Here is a 15,336-nt window from a genome sequence, read left to right as displayed (position 1 = left end):
AATACTGTGTGCAGATATAGTCACCCCATCTCAAAAAAGATATTTTGGAATTGGAAAAGGTTCAGAAAAGGCCAAGAAAAATGATTAGGAGTATGGAACAGCTTCTGTATGAGGAGAGATTAATAAAACTGGGACTTTTCAGCTTGGAAAAGAGACGACTCGGGGGGGATATGATTGAGGTCTATAAAGTCATGACTGGTGTGGAGAAAGAAAATAAGGGAGTGTTATTTACTCCTCATAACATAAGAATTAGGGGACACCAAATGAAATTAATAGGCAGCAGATTTAAAACAAACAAGAGAAAGTATTTCTTAACACAACGCACAGTCAACTATGGAACTCCTTGCCAGAGGATGTTGTGAAGGCCAAGACTATCACAGGGTTCAAAAAAGAACTAGATAAATTCATGGAGGATAGGTCCATCAATGGCTATTAGCCAGGATGGGTAGGGATGGAGTCCCCAGGGCTGGCTCCAGGCACCAGCTAAGGAAGCAGGTGCTTGGGGTGGCCAACAGAAAGGGGCGGCACTCTGTCCGCTATTGGGGTGGCATGGCCAGGTCTTTGGCGGGAATTTGGCGGCGGGTCCCTCAGTCCTTCTCTTCCTCTTTGAGAGCTGCTGCCAAAGTGCAGCTGAGGAGGAAGAAAGAGAGTGAAGGACCCACCGCCGAACTGCTGCTGAAGAATAGAGTGGCGCGATTGGGCTGCTGCCGATCAGCTTTTTCTTTTTCTTTCTTTTTTTTTTTTTTGCCTCTTGAGGCAGCAGAAAACCTGGAGCCAGCCCTGGGTGTCCCTAGCCTGTTTGCCAGAAGCTGGGAATGGACAACAGGGGATGGATCACTTGATGATTTCCTGTTCTGTTCATTCCCTCTGGGGCACCTGACATTGGCCACTGTCAGTAGACAGGATATTGGGCTAGATGGGCCTTTGGTCTGACCCGGTAGGGCTGTTCTTATACAGTGCCTAGCACAACAAGGCCATGATTTCAGCTGCATTCTCAAGGGACTGCTGTAAGGCATATAAATAACAGTAACAATGGTTGGGATTTTCAAAGAAGCCTGAGCGAGTCAGGGGTCTATGGGATCTGGGCACTCACCCCCTTGGGGTCTAGTGAGAATCACAGCCCATAATAATAATCCCCTGATTTTATCCAAACAGAAAGAAGATCCACTGCAGTCTGGTGAAAGGATCTGGTTACATAAAAGACACACAGTGCTATGATTTATTTCATTTTAAAAATGATCCATAGCAAACTACCATTCTTCCAGAGCAACCATCCATTTGGCCTTTCCTTCTGTCAAGGAAAGAGCTGTAGAATACACATTTAAACTGAAAAAGGAGGCTGGCATGGAAGAGAGAGATATTTATTTTACAAATCCATTTATTTCCAAGAAACACAGCACAACCCTCGCTGGTAATTTTGGTGAGCTGGGAATTATAGTTTCTAGTGCCCAGGAATTCCTGGGTGTCAAATATATTGGCTTAAAGTATGTTTGTAGGTGAGAAATCAACCTTGCTAAGGAAGCTTTACATGTCCAGAGGTTTGAAAACAGACTGTCAGTGTTTTATGGTAGGTCTCTTACCCTTTCATTATCGAACACTTGTATATAGCACATAACTTGCAAAAGCAAACCTACTGCATGCCTCAAAATCTGCCTGCTTACGCAAAGATGGGGAAGTGCATATTTTCTTTTCACGCACCGTTACAATATAAAAGTTATTTTTTTTAATAAAGCTTAAATAGTAGGTCATATCTAGAGCTGGAACAGACTAAGTTCTTGCAGATGCTGAGATATACAGGAAAAATAAAATTACTTCTTGTGTTTCCAGGGAAGCCTATGCACGATTAGTTCTGTACTTACCTTTAAAATTAAGAATAAAAGAATATTTAAAAAAACTAGTGGGACAGACTGAGTAAACCTGGAGCAACTGCACTGAGCTCAATAGAGTAACTCCCAATTTACAATGTAGAAGATCAGTGTTTGCCCCTTTTCCTCTGTGTGAAATGGAGGACTAAACAACATCTGAGCTGTCCTGGGACAGGCGGTAAAATGACTGCTTGATCTCTTACCAGGTGATGGTTAGCTCCTTTCCTCTTACATACGGTTTTTGGAATACAAGGGTAAGAAGGGGAGACAAACAAGTGGCACGGTGGGATTTCTGAACCTTGCAGCTTCTCACCATGCTCAGTGCACACTCTGTCTATCAATCAGTTTTACTATGATCATTTCTAGAGAAACTGGGCAAAGTTTTCAGAATCAATTATGGCAAGAAAAATCTGATGGAAGGAAGTATTTAGTATATGGAGGTTACTAAACTTTCAATGAAAGATTTTTCTTATGTACTTTGGGCAGAACCACCCCCATCTGTTTTTGCTAAGTTTGACACTGTAATTAGCCGCTAAGCCTTTATTTGTTACAGTATTTTGAGAGAGAAGCCATCGGAGAGAATGCCAGATGTTATCAAGGGTAACTTCACTTTAATAAGTAAAAAATAATCCAGGCAGGCACTATCCAAGATATGAATCTACTCTTTTCCAGATTGAAAAATGTAAATCAAGCAAAGATACCCTGAGCCAATTTGCAGTTCTAACTGTGAAAATAACCTGCATCACTTTATGTCTTTAAGTCTTATATAAAATGCAAGTACATACAAACTGAATATTCCAGCTACAAAATAAATACTCGGTGTTTTATGCTATTGTACAGTGGGTGCATTTTATTTCTGCCATCCACTGAAGAAAATATATGTCCTTGATCAGAGAGAAACCTGTCTAGCTAATTTTTTAAATTAACATTCCTACAACAGGCTGAAAATAAATGTGTGCTACTCATAGTATTGTATCCAAGCTATAAAATGATCAGAAAGAAAGGACAACTGGTTTGGCTCGATAGCACTAACTCACTTTTCCCGTCTGTGACGTTTTCCGTCAGAGGAACTCAAAACACTTGACAGGTATTAATTAATCCTCACAACTACCTGTGAAGTTAGTAAGGGCTATTACACAGGAATTACACCACCTGAATAGAGTCACTTCTGGGGTAGAAGACAGCAGTTCATAACACTATACAACAGTGGAGGCAGGAAGTGGAAAAGAATACCATATCCAACTGAAACGGCAATGGGCATTTAGTGAGGTAGACTGTAATTACCCAAATTGGAATTTAGTCTGGACATCAAGGTCAACACATCCCTCTTACATAACAGTGCCATGGGATGTTTAATGGCCACCAAAGGACAGGACTACAGTTTTAAGTCTTGCATATTTTACATCTGCATCCAGCTCTACAACTCCAGTATATCAAACCTAAACAGTACCACGTCTCAGCTTTTTGAATGCCTAGCCAAAATATGCATCCAGGTCAACAGTAGCTGGATTTGGCTGAACCTAGAGAAGACTGAGAAGAATCTGATGGACAGAGGGAAATGCTTCAAAAACCTTTGCCTCCTCTCGAACATCCCACACTACCCAGGGTATCTGTCCTTAGAATGTTAAATTGGTTTCCAGCCTTGGGGTCCTATTGCCTTACTGGTAATTGGTTGCCAAAATTGACCAGTTCCACCTGTGACTAGTCAGAAGATTACAGACTCATCCTTGCCCCAGATACACCAAATGTGTCCGTAGGGATTGATTCTTGCAATTCATATCTAGGGAGAAACCCACAAGCCCAACACTGTAATCTTTTACCCACTATTAAAGTTTTCGTTGTTTTAATTAAAATCCAAAATGTCTTAATGTGTGTTCATTTCTATAAATCCCACTTCCACTGCTCTGTAAATCTTGACATTTGATAGGTAAAACATTTTTTTTCCATCTGTGAAACAAAATTAAAATACAGTTGTGATGCAGCCCATACCAATCAGGAAGAATATAAACTTAGGGAATTCAATTAAATGCTAAATTAATTCAATTGAATAATTCCTGCTAATGACACATTCTTCTAACAGTGAATTAAAGGAAATTTAAGATGTTCTATGTTTTTTTTCCCCACTGATTAGTGATTGGTACATTTGTTCATAGTAATACACAAAAAAGGAAAATTTGCATACAATATGTCTGATTGCAACTAAGGTTCAAGGGAGATAAGGGGTAAATTCTAAAAGGAAAGATGTCTAATCTTCAATTATTCTAATGTTAAAAAAAAAAAAAGCTATTACCTGCAACAAGTTCAAGTTTTTCTCCGGGATCTCCCTCTGAGTAGAGTTTTGGGTGGCACCGATATCCAATTTGACTGATAAGACTTGCTGGGAGAGCAACTAAATCACGTCGAATGAGGACACACGAACGACTCTCTAGTGGGATCTGCTCTGGCTTCTCTTGAGCTACTTGAAAAAGAATTAACAGGGAGAACTGTTAAATGTTTTTAAGGTGCAGGATCCAAATAAACACGGCTCGATTTTGATGATTCAATATCTTTTTCACAACATTGTTCTTGAAAACAGTTATCTACTCAACAAGAATGATCATTTTATACGTGGAGGCAATGGGCACCCTTATGCTGGAGCCAGGGCTAATATCTGTGATCTTCAGAATGAAGCTTCTCTTGTTCTTATGTTTAAACTCAAGGTCTTCCTTTTTTCCTGATCCCTTTCTGAAAGAATAGCTCATGTAGGAGCCTTGTCTTGAATGGATTCTGAGAGAGGGATTAGTGTAACCTAACTGTGCTTTATTTTTTTTAATCATTTAGAAAAATTGCTATGTCTGAACATCTGAGATCACTCTCTAAATGTGGACAAGTATACAGAATCAGCTTTCTAAAGAGAAGACACAAACTATTGTATGCAACTAACCAAAAATAAAATGTTATGCAAATATATTAGAGGTTTCCCAAAAAGGCCATAAATTGCCCCATCAGGTTAGTAGCTACGTCCCTATAATAACTACTTTTCTTTAATTTTCTGCTGCTGAAAAACGTTATATACACGCTGACAACAAAAGTTAATCTTAGCATCTCAATATTATCCGTCAGCACTCACTTTCCTAAAGCAAAACGTGATTCCTACGTTTCCTTTCCACTCCCATTCCCACTTCCAAGTGTCTAAAATTTTATCTCATCACCACCAAAAAAACCAAAGTTTTATTAAGCTTTGGCTTTAAAAAAAAATTACACTGACATACTAGGATATTGCTGCAACTTCCCTTAAAATATTTAGTTACATACAATTGATGGGGCCTGCCACTGCCTTTTAGCAGATGTTAATACTAAAAAGGTAAAACAAATGAGTTACTACGAACAAACTCTGCACAATGCTAGGTTTTGTGAACATACAGAGGATTAGCTTCCCAAAACGTGTTTATAATGGAAGTCCATTATCATGCTTAAAATTACCTATCACAGCAAAACAGGACTCATACAGATGTGCATAGGTGCTAACTGCATCATCTACAATATATTTTAAGCATTTATAAATTATAAAAATACATCCAACTGTATAATGGTCTACACTTTGATCAACAAGTTTTGATAACATACGTCAAACGCTATACATATGATCAGGACTGCTCCTTGAAAAGGACAAATACACCCTTAATACAATTGAGTATAGATTTATAATTCTTTTAAAAAAAATAGTTAGACAAAAGCATTGGATCAAACATGCCATCACTTAGCCTCTTAAATGTATCTTACTCTCATTATTTTGATGTTTCCCATCCTTCAGGTAGAATAGCAAATCTGGGGACTTCTGTGTAGTTGTTGTTACGGTTCCCACAACAGAAAGGTCTCTTTTACAAAGAAGTTAGTGTTCTAACTAGGACATATCCTGCAGTGTTCTATTATTATGTGACAGCATATTATAGGACAAAAAGTTGTAAAAGCCAACAAAATGTAAGGCTATATTGAGTACCAGCGTAATGCAATATTATTCTTAGGTGAGAAGCCGTTTAAAATGGAAAGTTTTTGTTTGTATGAGATGTGTGGTTTTGTTTTAAGAATCATGGCATCAGCAGGTATCTTCTAAAAAAGATCATCTCAATCTACCAGCACACCCAGAACAACAGCCTGGTATTACCATGAATGGATGAGGAACTAATAGTGGATGTAGGGTGACTAGAAAGCAAATGTGAAAAATGAGGACGGGGGTGGTGGGTAATAGGTACCTATATAAGAAAAAGACCCAAAAATCAGGACTGTCCCTATAAAATCGGGACATCTGTTCACCCTAAGTGGAAGAACAATCCAGACGATATTTTAAAGCATAATTTCTCCTACCACTACGGCCTGATTATCTATGCAAAGTAGAAGTACTTTGTAATGCTGATGTGCAGCTCACTTACATAAGAAATTTGCACCAACAGAAATAATTTTTCTGTTTCAAAGCTCTTACAAGGAGAATGTCCAAATATTCCGATGCACTATTTTAGAATGAAATTGCTGGTTCCTGTGGTGGAAGTATCTAAAGGGCTGGTATCTTGCTGGTGCTTTTGGACATTGAGAAAGGAAGGATATGAACTGAAAAATATTAGAAGTATTTAATTTAAATAAATCAAGAACTGGAGAGCATTTTATCCAGCACTAATATTCAGACAAAAGCTACTCTAGTCTCCTTACGGTCCCTTTGGTTTTGCCAAAATTGCTCATATAAGCACACACCAATAGCACAACCGTCACTGCAAAAATATATCCTGGGGACAGGTTCAGGGACACTGCTTGCAGAAGGGTCCAGTTCTTCTCTCCCATTTAGAGCCAATGAACGAACACTATATACTGCACACCTTTGCATGACTCCCTATGACAGGGAAGTATTCAGGTATAGCACAAATACCATACACAACATTAGGGAATACAGGGGTCATTTAGGTTAGATGTCTGATGTGCTTAATAGATGCTGTTCAGGAAAAGGATAGCATACGTTTAGGAGTCAACAGATATCAAAATCGGGCAGCAGTTTTTTTTTTGTGACGCCCCAATGTTTTTTAAATGCAAGAGCCACAGCAAGGGATAAAGATTAGGCCATATTATTTCATATTGCTTGTGTTAATTGCGGGCAAGCTTGCCAGAGAAAGTGTTCCAGCAGCTTGTCAATTCTTTCTACACAGTCATGGTTTATACTGCTGAGCAAAGGCATAAAGTACCACACACACAAAAACAAAACTCCCTGCACTATTTGTTTAAAGCTGCAATTATTATTTTAATTAATGGCTTTGGGTGAAAAAATGCAAAAACTATTTATTGCCACTTTAAAAACTGGCAGAACATAAGCTGTTAAAAGGGCAAGAACATAGAGACATTAATTTTCCAAGGGCTGTTAAAATGGTTCCATGTTAGTGTCTTTATAAAAAATAAAATTAAAGTCAAGTTAAAGAGCTGCAGTAATTGTAGAGAAAGTATCCTTGAACAGTTGCAGCCAATAGAGCAAAAATCCAAACATTTCACAACAGAAGGCAGATACTGTGGTTTGTAACCATCATACTTATACATTTTAAACAAAAACATTTAGACTGAGATTGTGGTTAGTTACTATTTTCCATAACCACATAGATGTGATTTTAATTTATCTTACTAGATAAAGTTTGTTAACAGCTTTAAAAGCAAGCAAAGCTAAAACATGATCCCCATCAATGAATTAACAAACAAACAATAATTATTTGCATGTATAGAATGCTTTTCATACATATATTTCAAAGCACTTTACAAAGGTTGGTACCATGGAAAACTGAGGCACACGATGGTTAAGTGACTTTCCTAAAGTCATACAAGTAGTCCTGGAATAGAACCCAGGCCCTCTTTCTCCAACTCTTTATGCATTTCTTTTTCGAACTAACTGTTGTAATTGCAGGAAGTTAAACAACATACATAACATTCAGATCAGCAAACAAGCTGCACCAGATGACAGACAGTGGATTGTAAGTTTCTGTGCATGTCACACAGAGTGACTCTGAAGGTACATCAATTTTTGGGCCGGCCAGTCTTGATACTGCAATAATAAATAATGCAAAGAAAGCAATAGGATGCAGTCAAGAGACTGTACTGCCCCGGTATTTGTTAACTTCCTAGAGTAACTAATTCCAGCTGAAGCTGGTGTCAGTCCCATTTCCTGAAATCCAGCTACTTGGTCTGAAAAACAACTTTAACTAATAGTACAGACAACACTGATCTGCCCATATTGTGTTTCTGGAGATACACACGCACACACACACAATATTGGGAAATGTCAGAGACATTTTGGCAGAAAAAAATATTGTTCTGATTTATTTATAAGTGCCCTGTGTGTTTAAACATAAGAACCAACAACAAGGCCATAGGTGACTTAACATTCTCTTTTCTGAACCAAACCGTCACGAGACTTCAGCCAAAATTTGTGCTAGAAAAAAAACCCACACAGCGTAATCCAGATTAATCCATTCTAATATAATCCGATACTGTTTCTCTTGCTTATTGCCTCTGTCTATAAAAAAAATCTCGTTTATATATGGACACATCTCATTTGTGGATTTTGTTTTGGTTAAAGAATTAGTACAACTCAAAAAAGATTAAACAAACTTTATCAAAGATTTAGGTCTTTTTTAATGTTACTGTACTTCAATTCAATGTATATTAATCACTGCACACAGAACTGGAGCATAAAAAAGCAGGGTACAAAACACTTTGGCCCCATGTTTTCAAAGAAAGCAAGTCTATTTGGCCTTTATGCTCTACAGAACAGGATAGTATTCATGTCTAATTAATTTGTATCTTCGGAGGGCAGCTGCTCCTCTTCCTCTGAATGAAATGGCAAACAATGTGAAGTATTGTCTAATATAGTTTTGTACTAGACCAAGAAAGCAGCTTACCAGCTAACGCAGAAGAAAACAAGAAACAATTTAAAAGGCAGTGGAAGCTATGAAGTAGCACCAATATATTTTATTTACACAAATATATATTTGAGTCTGAAACTTGGAAGCATTTCATAACATGCGGCAACTGAACTACAAGAGGACACAGCCAGGATTTCAGTATAGAAAACTACCTCAAAGCTCCCTGATTGGGTGAAAACTTTGTGCCAAATGCTGGGAAGTGCTGAAATTAATAGGAATTACTGGCACTCAACAACTTGTGGCATTGGTCCCTTCCAGCACCTCCTTGGTGGTGCTGAGCGCCTTTGTTCCACAGGCCCTTAAGACGCACTCTGCTTCGCAGAGGTCTGTTATGTAAGGTCTTCCATTTCTAAGCATCACTGTTTTAGCTGGCAATGGGCTGTTACAAACCATTAGATCTTTAGAAGTATTTTATTATTACCTTTTATTACACAGTTCTAAGAAGCAATAATCCAACTGGCTATACATTTGTAAATATTATTCATATGATGTTAAAAAAACTAATACAAATTAATTACTGTACGTATAAAAACTTTTTAAAAAGTAGAAGTTATAAGCAAAAATGAAATTCTGACGACCTAGACAATGAAGAACAGGTTAACTGGCAGGGCTGACAAGAAAGGTAAAAGGGGGACAATTGTACCTGAACTCCGATCTCAGCCCCCTCCCTATATCTGTAACTGGGTGAAATGGGAGGGGCTGCAGCCCCAGCAAACAATGTACTATGGCCTCAAATGTCTCTTGATAGGCTGTTAATGGGCCTAGTGCACATGCATTCGTTCAGAAAGAATGACAGTAATATGTCAGTGTCCAACATTTTCACACTGGGATGCCCAAATCATGTAGTTAGGCGCCTACTTACGTACCTAAATAGGTGACCTCATTTCAGAGGTGCTCAGCACCCATGTCTCTGATTGACTTTAATGAGCATTGCAAGTGCCGAGATTTTGATGTCTAATTTCAGGCATCCAAATTGGAAACTGTTGACTGTACTCCCTAAAGACCAGTTACTTTAATATCGTCTTGGCTCTTGCCAACTCAAGGAGCAGCAATATCAGTTCCCCCTTGGAGGTTCACAACTCCAGAGGGTTTCATCTGGATTCTCTTCTTATTCTTCTCATTCACTTTTCTCCAGGGTAGGGAAGTATTATTGTTCCTATTTTACAGACAGAGAACAGAGAGAGCAGCTGAAGTTACTCGAGCCTGGTCACACAGGAAATGTGAACCCAGAAGTCTTGGCTCCTAGTCCACTGTCGCGTCCACAAAATTATCCTCTTCTCACCTATCATGGGTGACTGGAATTTTGAAGCACACACCTAGCTGCCCTCTCTTCCCCACAGAGTCAGAAGTTTCCTTTCAAACAAAGAGTTTACAAGAATCCCTAAGTCACACTTGCTAGGTAGCGGAAATGAAAACAGTAGCCAACATCAGCACCTATTTTCACAGATTCTTAGAAGATTTACTGGCAAGCGGCATGTATGTTTCTAGATAAATACACGCACGTGTGCATGCACACAAGAAGAAAAAATGATAATATAGTCTACCATAGAACTATACACAGTTTACTAATGGTGCCTTTTGCAGCAGTATACTCAAATGTAGAGATATGGTGTGTGTCCTATTTATACACAGAGTTAATCTGGAAGAACAGGAACAATATTATTGGCTTATAAATGCCCATATCTTGCCTTTGTTTCAGATCTCAGACAGGAGTGAAACATCTGCCAGTCTAAAATTAAACATCTGTGTTTTACTGTGAAGAAACAGGGACTAGAAGTTTAATGCCAAAAAAGGTCTGATGCAGAATGACACCCATGTGGATCTTAACTTTCCTCAGGCTGCCGAGTCCTTAATAAGAGGGAGAATTTCTTGCCTTCAGGTTGTTTTCTGTGATTTGGTTCATACAAATTCAGAACAATTCACATCGATTAGACAGGCGGCTGCCAATGAAGCCAAAGATTTTCCACACCCTCTAGTCGGCATTACACCTTCCCCCTTTTTCCCTCACAGCCATTAGAGTATTCCCACTTTTACAATAAGAAGATAAGACCAGCTCTGTCTGATGAGTGTGATGCCCTGTTCATTTCAGAGACCCATTTTCCTCTTTCTCCTCTATGTTTGTACCTAGTTTGGTGTTCTTTTATATTTCCTGGAAAATATATTAATTCTTGGCTTCTATTGACTGCCTCCTGCCTGATCCTAAGGGTCAGACTACTCATTGATCTGTATCGGAGGCAACTGAATCAAAGAAAGATGACTGCAGTTAAAACAAGCAGATTTATAAAGATTGCAATTATTTGGTTTCAAGATGTTCAAGGGATCATTGCTACTGGCTGTGGTTTAAATTGTAACATTTACTTTCTAAGTTTGGTCTGGGATCATCTTCATACACTATGCTATGTATCCTCTCACTAAAGATTTTGGATTGTTTCTTGCCCTTTTTCCTTACTGTCAAGAAATCAGAGGGCCAGAAGAGAAAACTATTCTCTTAGCTAATTACTGCAATTTTATCCTATAACAGCTACTTTAGATGAACTTTCAATGAAACATGCATGTGCCAGTTTGGTATTTCATAACTTTCAGGTCCATCCTTTATACTCTAGAAATTCGTTGCATGAGGATTTAAAGACACTTGGTGCAATTTCACTTGTGCCTGTTGAAACTGAATAAAATCAAATACACCTGCTAAACAGTAAAGTGACTGAAAAGAATATGGTTTGATATTGAAAGATGATGAGCAGCTGAAGTTCCATTGAAATCCTTTCAGGATCAGGCCCACGGTGCTAGAGTTAAAGCGATAAGTATTTTGCTTTTGTTTAATCTCCTACCTAGTTGCATACGTCTCAAATCAAATGCTAGATTCCATATGAAGACTAATTAGTTTCTTTACGGCCTAAATGTTCTCCAAGTCTGGACCTATTTACAGAACAAAGAACCATCATATGGAAATGCTACAAATGCACACCCACAAGTTATGCAAACCCTGATGATGATAAATAATAATAATAATAATAATAATAATACCCAAAGCCAAACACACATACACAATTCTAACATCCTCTGACTCTATACTGGAATGTGATGTGAGGAATGGCCAGTTTCTGAAGTCTGGTCTGATCCAGAATGGCAATTCTTATATTTCCCTCTGAAAATGAGGGACTTCTTTCATTACAGCTAAGCTTTAATTCTTACATCTGCAATGTTTTTTAGAAGGGGAGTCAGCCTTCCCCTGGATTTATTTTTAGTTTCTTTTGCACTTCAGCATTCCTTATGGTTCACCACACCGTGCCATTGTTTCTAAGTCAGCTACTTAATGACGCTTAAGCTTTACTCTGACTTTCTACCATCAAAGCCCTTTGCCAAGGTCATGAATTTGCATGTTGTTTCTTTCATTTGTGCCGAATTTCAGAGATTCAGTCTGTTTTTTCAGAAAGGCTTTTACATGGGAGAAAATAAACAAGAATCTACAATACCCAACTGCTTTCAGAACAGACCTAATGAACAATGGCCAGGACCATCCTATGAGCCTTCTTCACTGGCATTCAGCACCCTGCAGAACCAGGCCCCGACATGGAGATGAAAGACAACAGAGGACACTGAACAAAAACTTCAGTTTCAGCTTTAAATGTCCCCTTACAATGAAGCAGATAAATATCTCTAACAATGGATACCTGGCACCATTCTGAATTACACTAAGCTGTGCAAGGAAAAAAAAAAAAGAGGGGTGGGGAGGTCTGTGTGCTCCTTTTTTGGCTCTGTTTTTGTTTAGACTCAAAAGGCTCTTGGAAACTTTGGCAATCACTGTTTTACACGGTCTTCCCCTGTCTTTTGTGAGATTGTCAAGATCTATGTGCCGGGAGCAAGATTAGCTTTTCCTCGCTCTTCCATGTTGTAGGGTTTTTCATTCTGTGTCTTTTGAAGGAAGGTTTTATTCAGAGTCATTAACACACAGTGAGAGTTACACAAGTCCATAATCGGATGGAATAGCCTGAATTTTCATTTCTTTTTTAAATCTTTCCTTCTCTCATCCCCAGATTTCAGGGCAGCCTGGGACTATGGCTATGGTTAAAAGAGAAAACCCTTTTTCAATGTGCTTGTGCAGGAGAGACATGTTCTAGCTAAAATTTTACTGATTATAACCCTGGGGGAGGGGGCACTGGCTGGCCCTTCAAGTTGGACAGAATGGTGACAATGCGAGCTCCTACTTGGTGTGAACTCCTCTGTCATTCCACCGTACCTCCCTAGACAAACTACCCATGGCTATGCCTTGTCCAGCAATTCAGAAGCCTACTCACAATCTGCATAGGGAGAAAGAAAATATTACTCCTCTTCTGGATCATCAGATCCAACCTAAAGGCTAGACAAGTGAAAAATTATCAAAGCCGGCAAGTCAGCTGTTTAAGTTTTCTATTTTCTGAGTGGAGCAGCTCTGTTTTAATGTTACACAGTAATAAGAGTTATATGCAATAGCCTGCTGGCTTAGTAGTTGCACACTGTACCATCCTATAGTCTTCTGTGTGTCTACTGAATTTGTTCTGTTCTGCTATTATATAAATAGGCCTCATGGCTGAGAAACAAAATATTGTATACAAGGGTATAATCCTGTTTCTCTAAAGAACAATGTTAGAAATGCTCAACATTATGAAGACAAACACTACTCAGTCATAATGCTCTGCAGTGGGGAAGATGGGGGGGGGGACAGGACAAACATCCATGCAAACAGCCTCAGCTCTGTCCAGTTAGATGGAAATTTTGAAAAACGTCCTATGCATCACCAACATCCTCCATCCCACCAACTAGCTAGCCAGCCGAGGACTTTACAGCAAATATACAGTGCACACATCATTCCCTAGAATTCCTTAGTCTATTCCTTTCTGAAAGTTTACAGTCAGTACAAGGAATTTGGATTCTTTCCTCAGAAACGGCAACTGAAAGAGCAGACTGGCTTTTTAGAAACTGTTTTAATATTTAAAAAAAAACCAAACACCTCAAACTTTGCCAGTAGCAGTATTTGTGGTGAGAGTGAAAAGGCCAGTTTAAACAAGATACAGTTTCCCCTACACCTCCAGTAAAACACATGGCAATGATTTCTTCTCATCTATCCACTTACAGATTTGTACAGCAAGGACGTTACTGTTCAAACAGAAGTTTGGGGTTCTGTTTTTATGGAGAGGGTTGGAAAGCCACACTTGGGAGTGTCTTGGTGCTGAGAATTACCACCACCATGAATTACATAACTGGATCAAACAGAGGTTGTTAATGCAACATTTTCTACCCATCTCTAAAAATAAAATGGTTCCAAGGAAAGGAAGCCAACTTTTCAGCATATGTGAGAGAGCTAATATTTTCAAATTAGTCATTTCTGATCCAACAATTACAACGGGAAATAGTAACAGTGAAAACTAAGCACAGACTAAAGAAAATTCTGCATTGCCAGCTTGACAAATCTCAAAAAAAACATGAAATATGTTTCCACCCAGGAACTGAATACAAATCAAAGCTGCATTCTCAAACACCTGCAGCACCAATTAAGAGTCAACTGCGTTCATCCAGGAGCCTCTTTTTGGAATGCAGAAAGAACATACATCTCCCAATATGTTCTTTTGAAATGCCTCAGAGAGAAATGCTAGCTGCTGAGATTAGATTCCCCACATGTTTGCTACCACATTGCCTCTATCCTCCTCTCTAGCCCTCCAAAAAAGCCAAAACAAAACAGGAACCAGAGACATTTCCAAATGTCAGTTCAAGATCTTGAAGATGAACAAGGCCAATACAGTTGTTTTTCAGAAAAGTTTATCGCTTGTGAGGGAAGCAGAAAAGAGAATGTCCCCTCATATACTCATACTGCAAAATCACAACACCTGTGTCTCCTGGGTGGCAGAACCCAGTAGTTCCTTGTCTAGCAATTCATTGTTGAGAAAATGTTCTCCTTTAGCTAATGCTTTCACAGTGCAATACTAGCAGGTGATGAGTTAGGTTAATGAAGACCTTTAACTAGTCCGATCAATTATTTCTGAAGGGAAAAAGGGAACTTAACTGATAGCATACAAGATAAAAGTCTTGGCTGGGATATCTGTGTTAGGGATAGGGGGAGAAAGGTTTGTTTAAATTCTTTCTGATATACCAGAAATCTGATTTATTTGAGGTATTTGGATGGAGAGAGCAAGATATACATTATAATTGATTTTTGTAAAAAAAGGAGGGAGTAGTGGGGAAATAAATGGATGAAGTGATTTGCAATTGGATATAAAGCCTTTCACCTTCAGATTGCCGGTCCTAATCCAAACCAGGATGGGTAGTGGTTGAGGTAGCTCTTGGATGACCTACTGTATGTGAAATTAGTTGGCACTCTCAGTTCAGCAGTTAATGGATAGGTGTCCATGTTACAAAAGCATAAAACAAATGGAGTCCCTGGCTGAGACTGCCAACAGGAGGAGGCTAAGGATTAAATAGACTATGGTCACTGCACTACACTCTCACCCCTACATGTGGTCTCTCCAGTTCTGAGAAGAGGCACATTAGTGGAGCGATGGTGGTGAATT

The 15,336-nt window shown here is 38.8% G+C and overlaps 1 protein-coding gene across 6 annotated transcripts in view; it reads right to left on the bottom strand.

The window, feature by feature from the left end:
- Positions 1-15,336, bottom strand: part of NACC2 (NACC family member 2) — an 89,057-nt gene that overhangs the window by 12,285 nt on the left and 61,436 nt on the right. For 5 of the 6 annotated variants that reach the window (XM_030535145.1, XM_030535146.1, XM_030535143.1 and 2 more), the window contains one exon: positions 4,156-4,323. In XM_030535145.1, coding sequence (XP_030391005.1) covers positions 4,156-4,323 — 168 coding nt within the window. The remainder of the gene's footprint in view (positions 1-4,155; positions 4,324-15,336) is intronic. The other variant, XM_030535148.1, reaches the window with a different exon arrangement.

This window comes from Gopherus evgoodei, chromosome 16 (assembly GCF_007399415.2).
Source record: "Gopherus evgoodei ecotype Sinaloan lineage chromosome 16, rGopEvg1_v1.p, whole genome shotgun sequence".
NCBI classification, from domain to species: Eukaryota; Metazoa; Chordata; order Testudines; family Testudinidae; genus Gopherus; species Gopherus evgoodei.
This window is presented reverse-complemented; position numbering and strand designations above follow the sequence as displayed.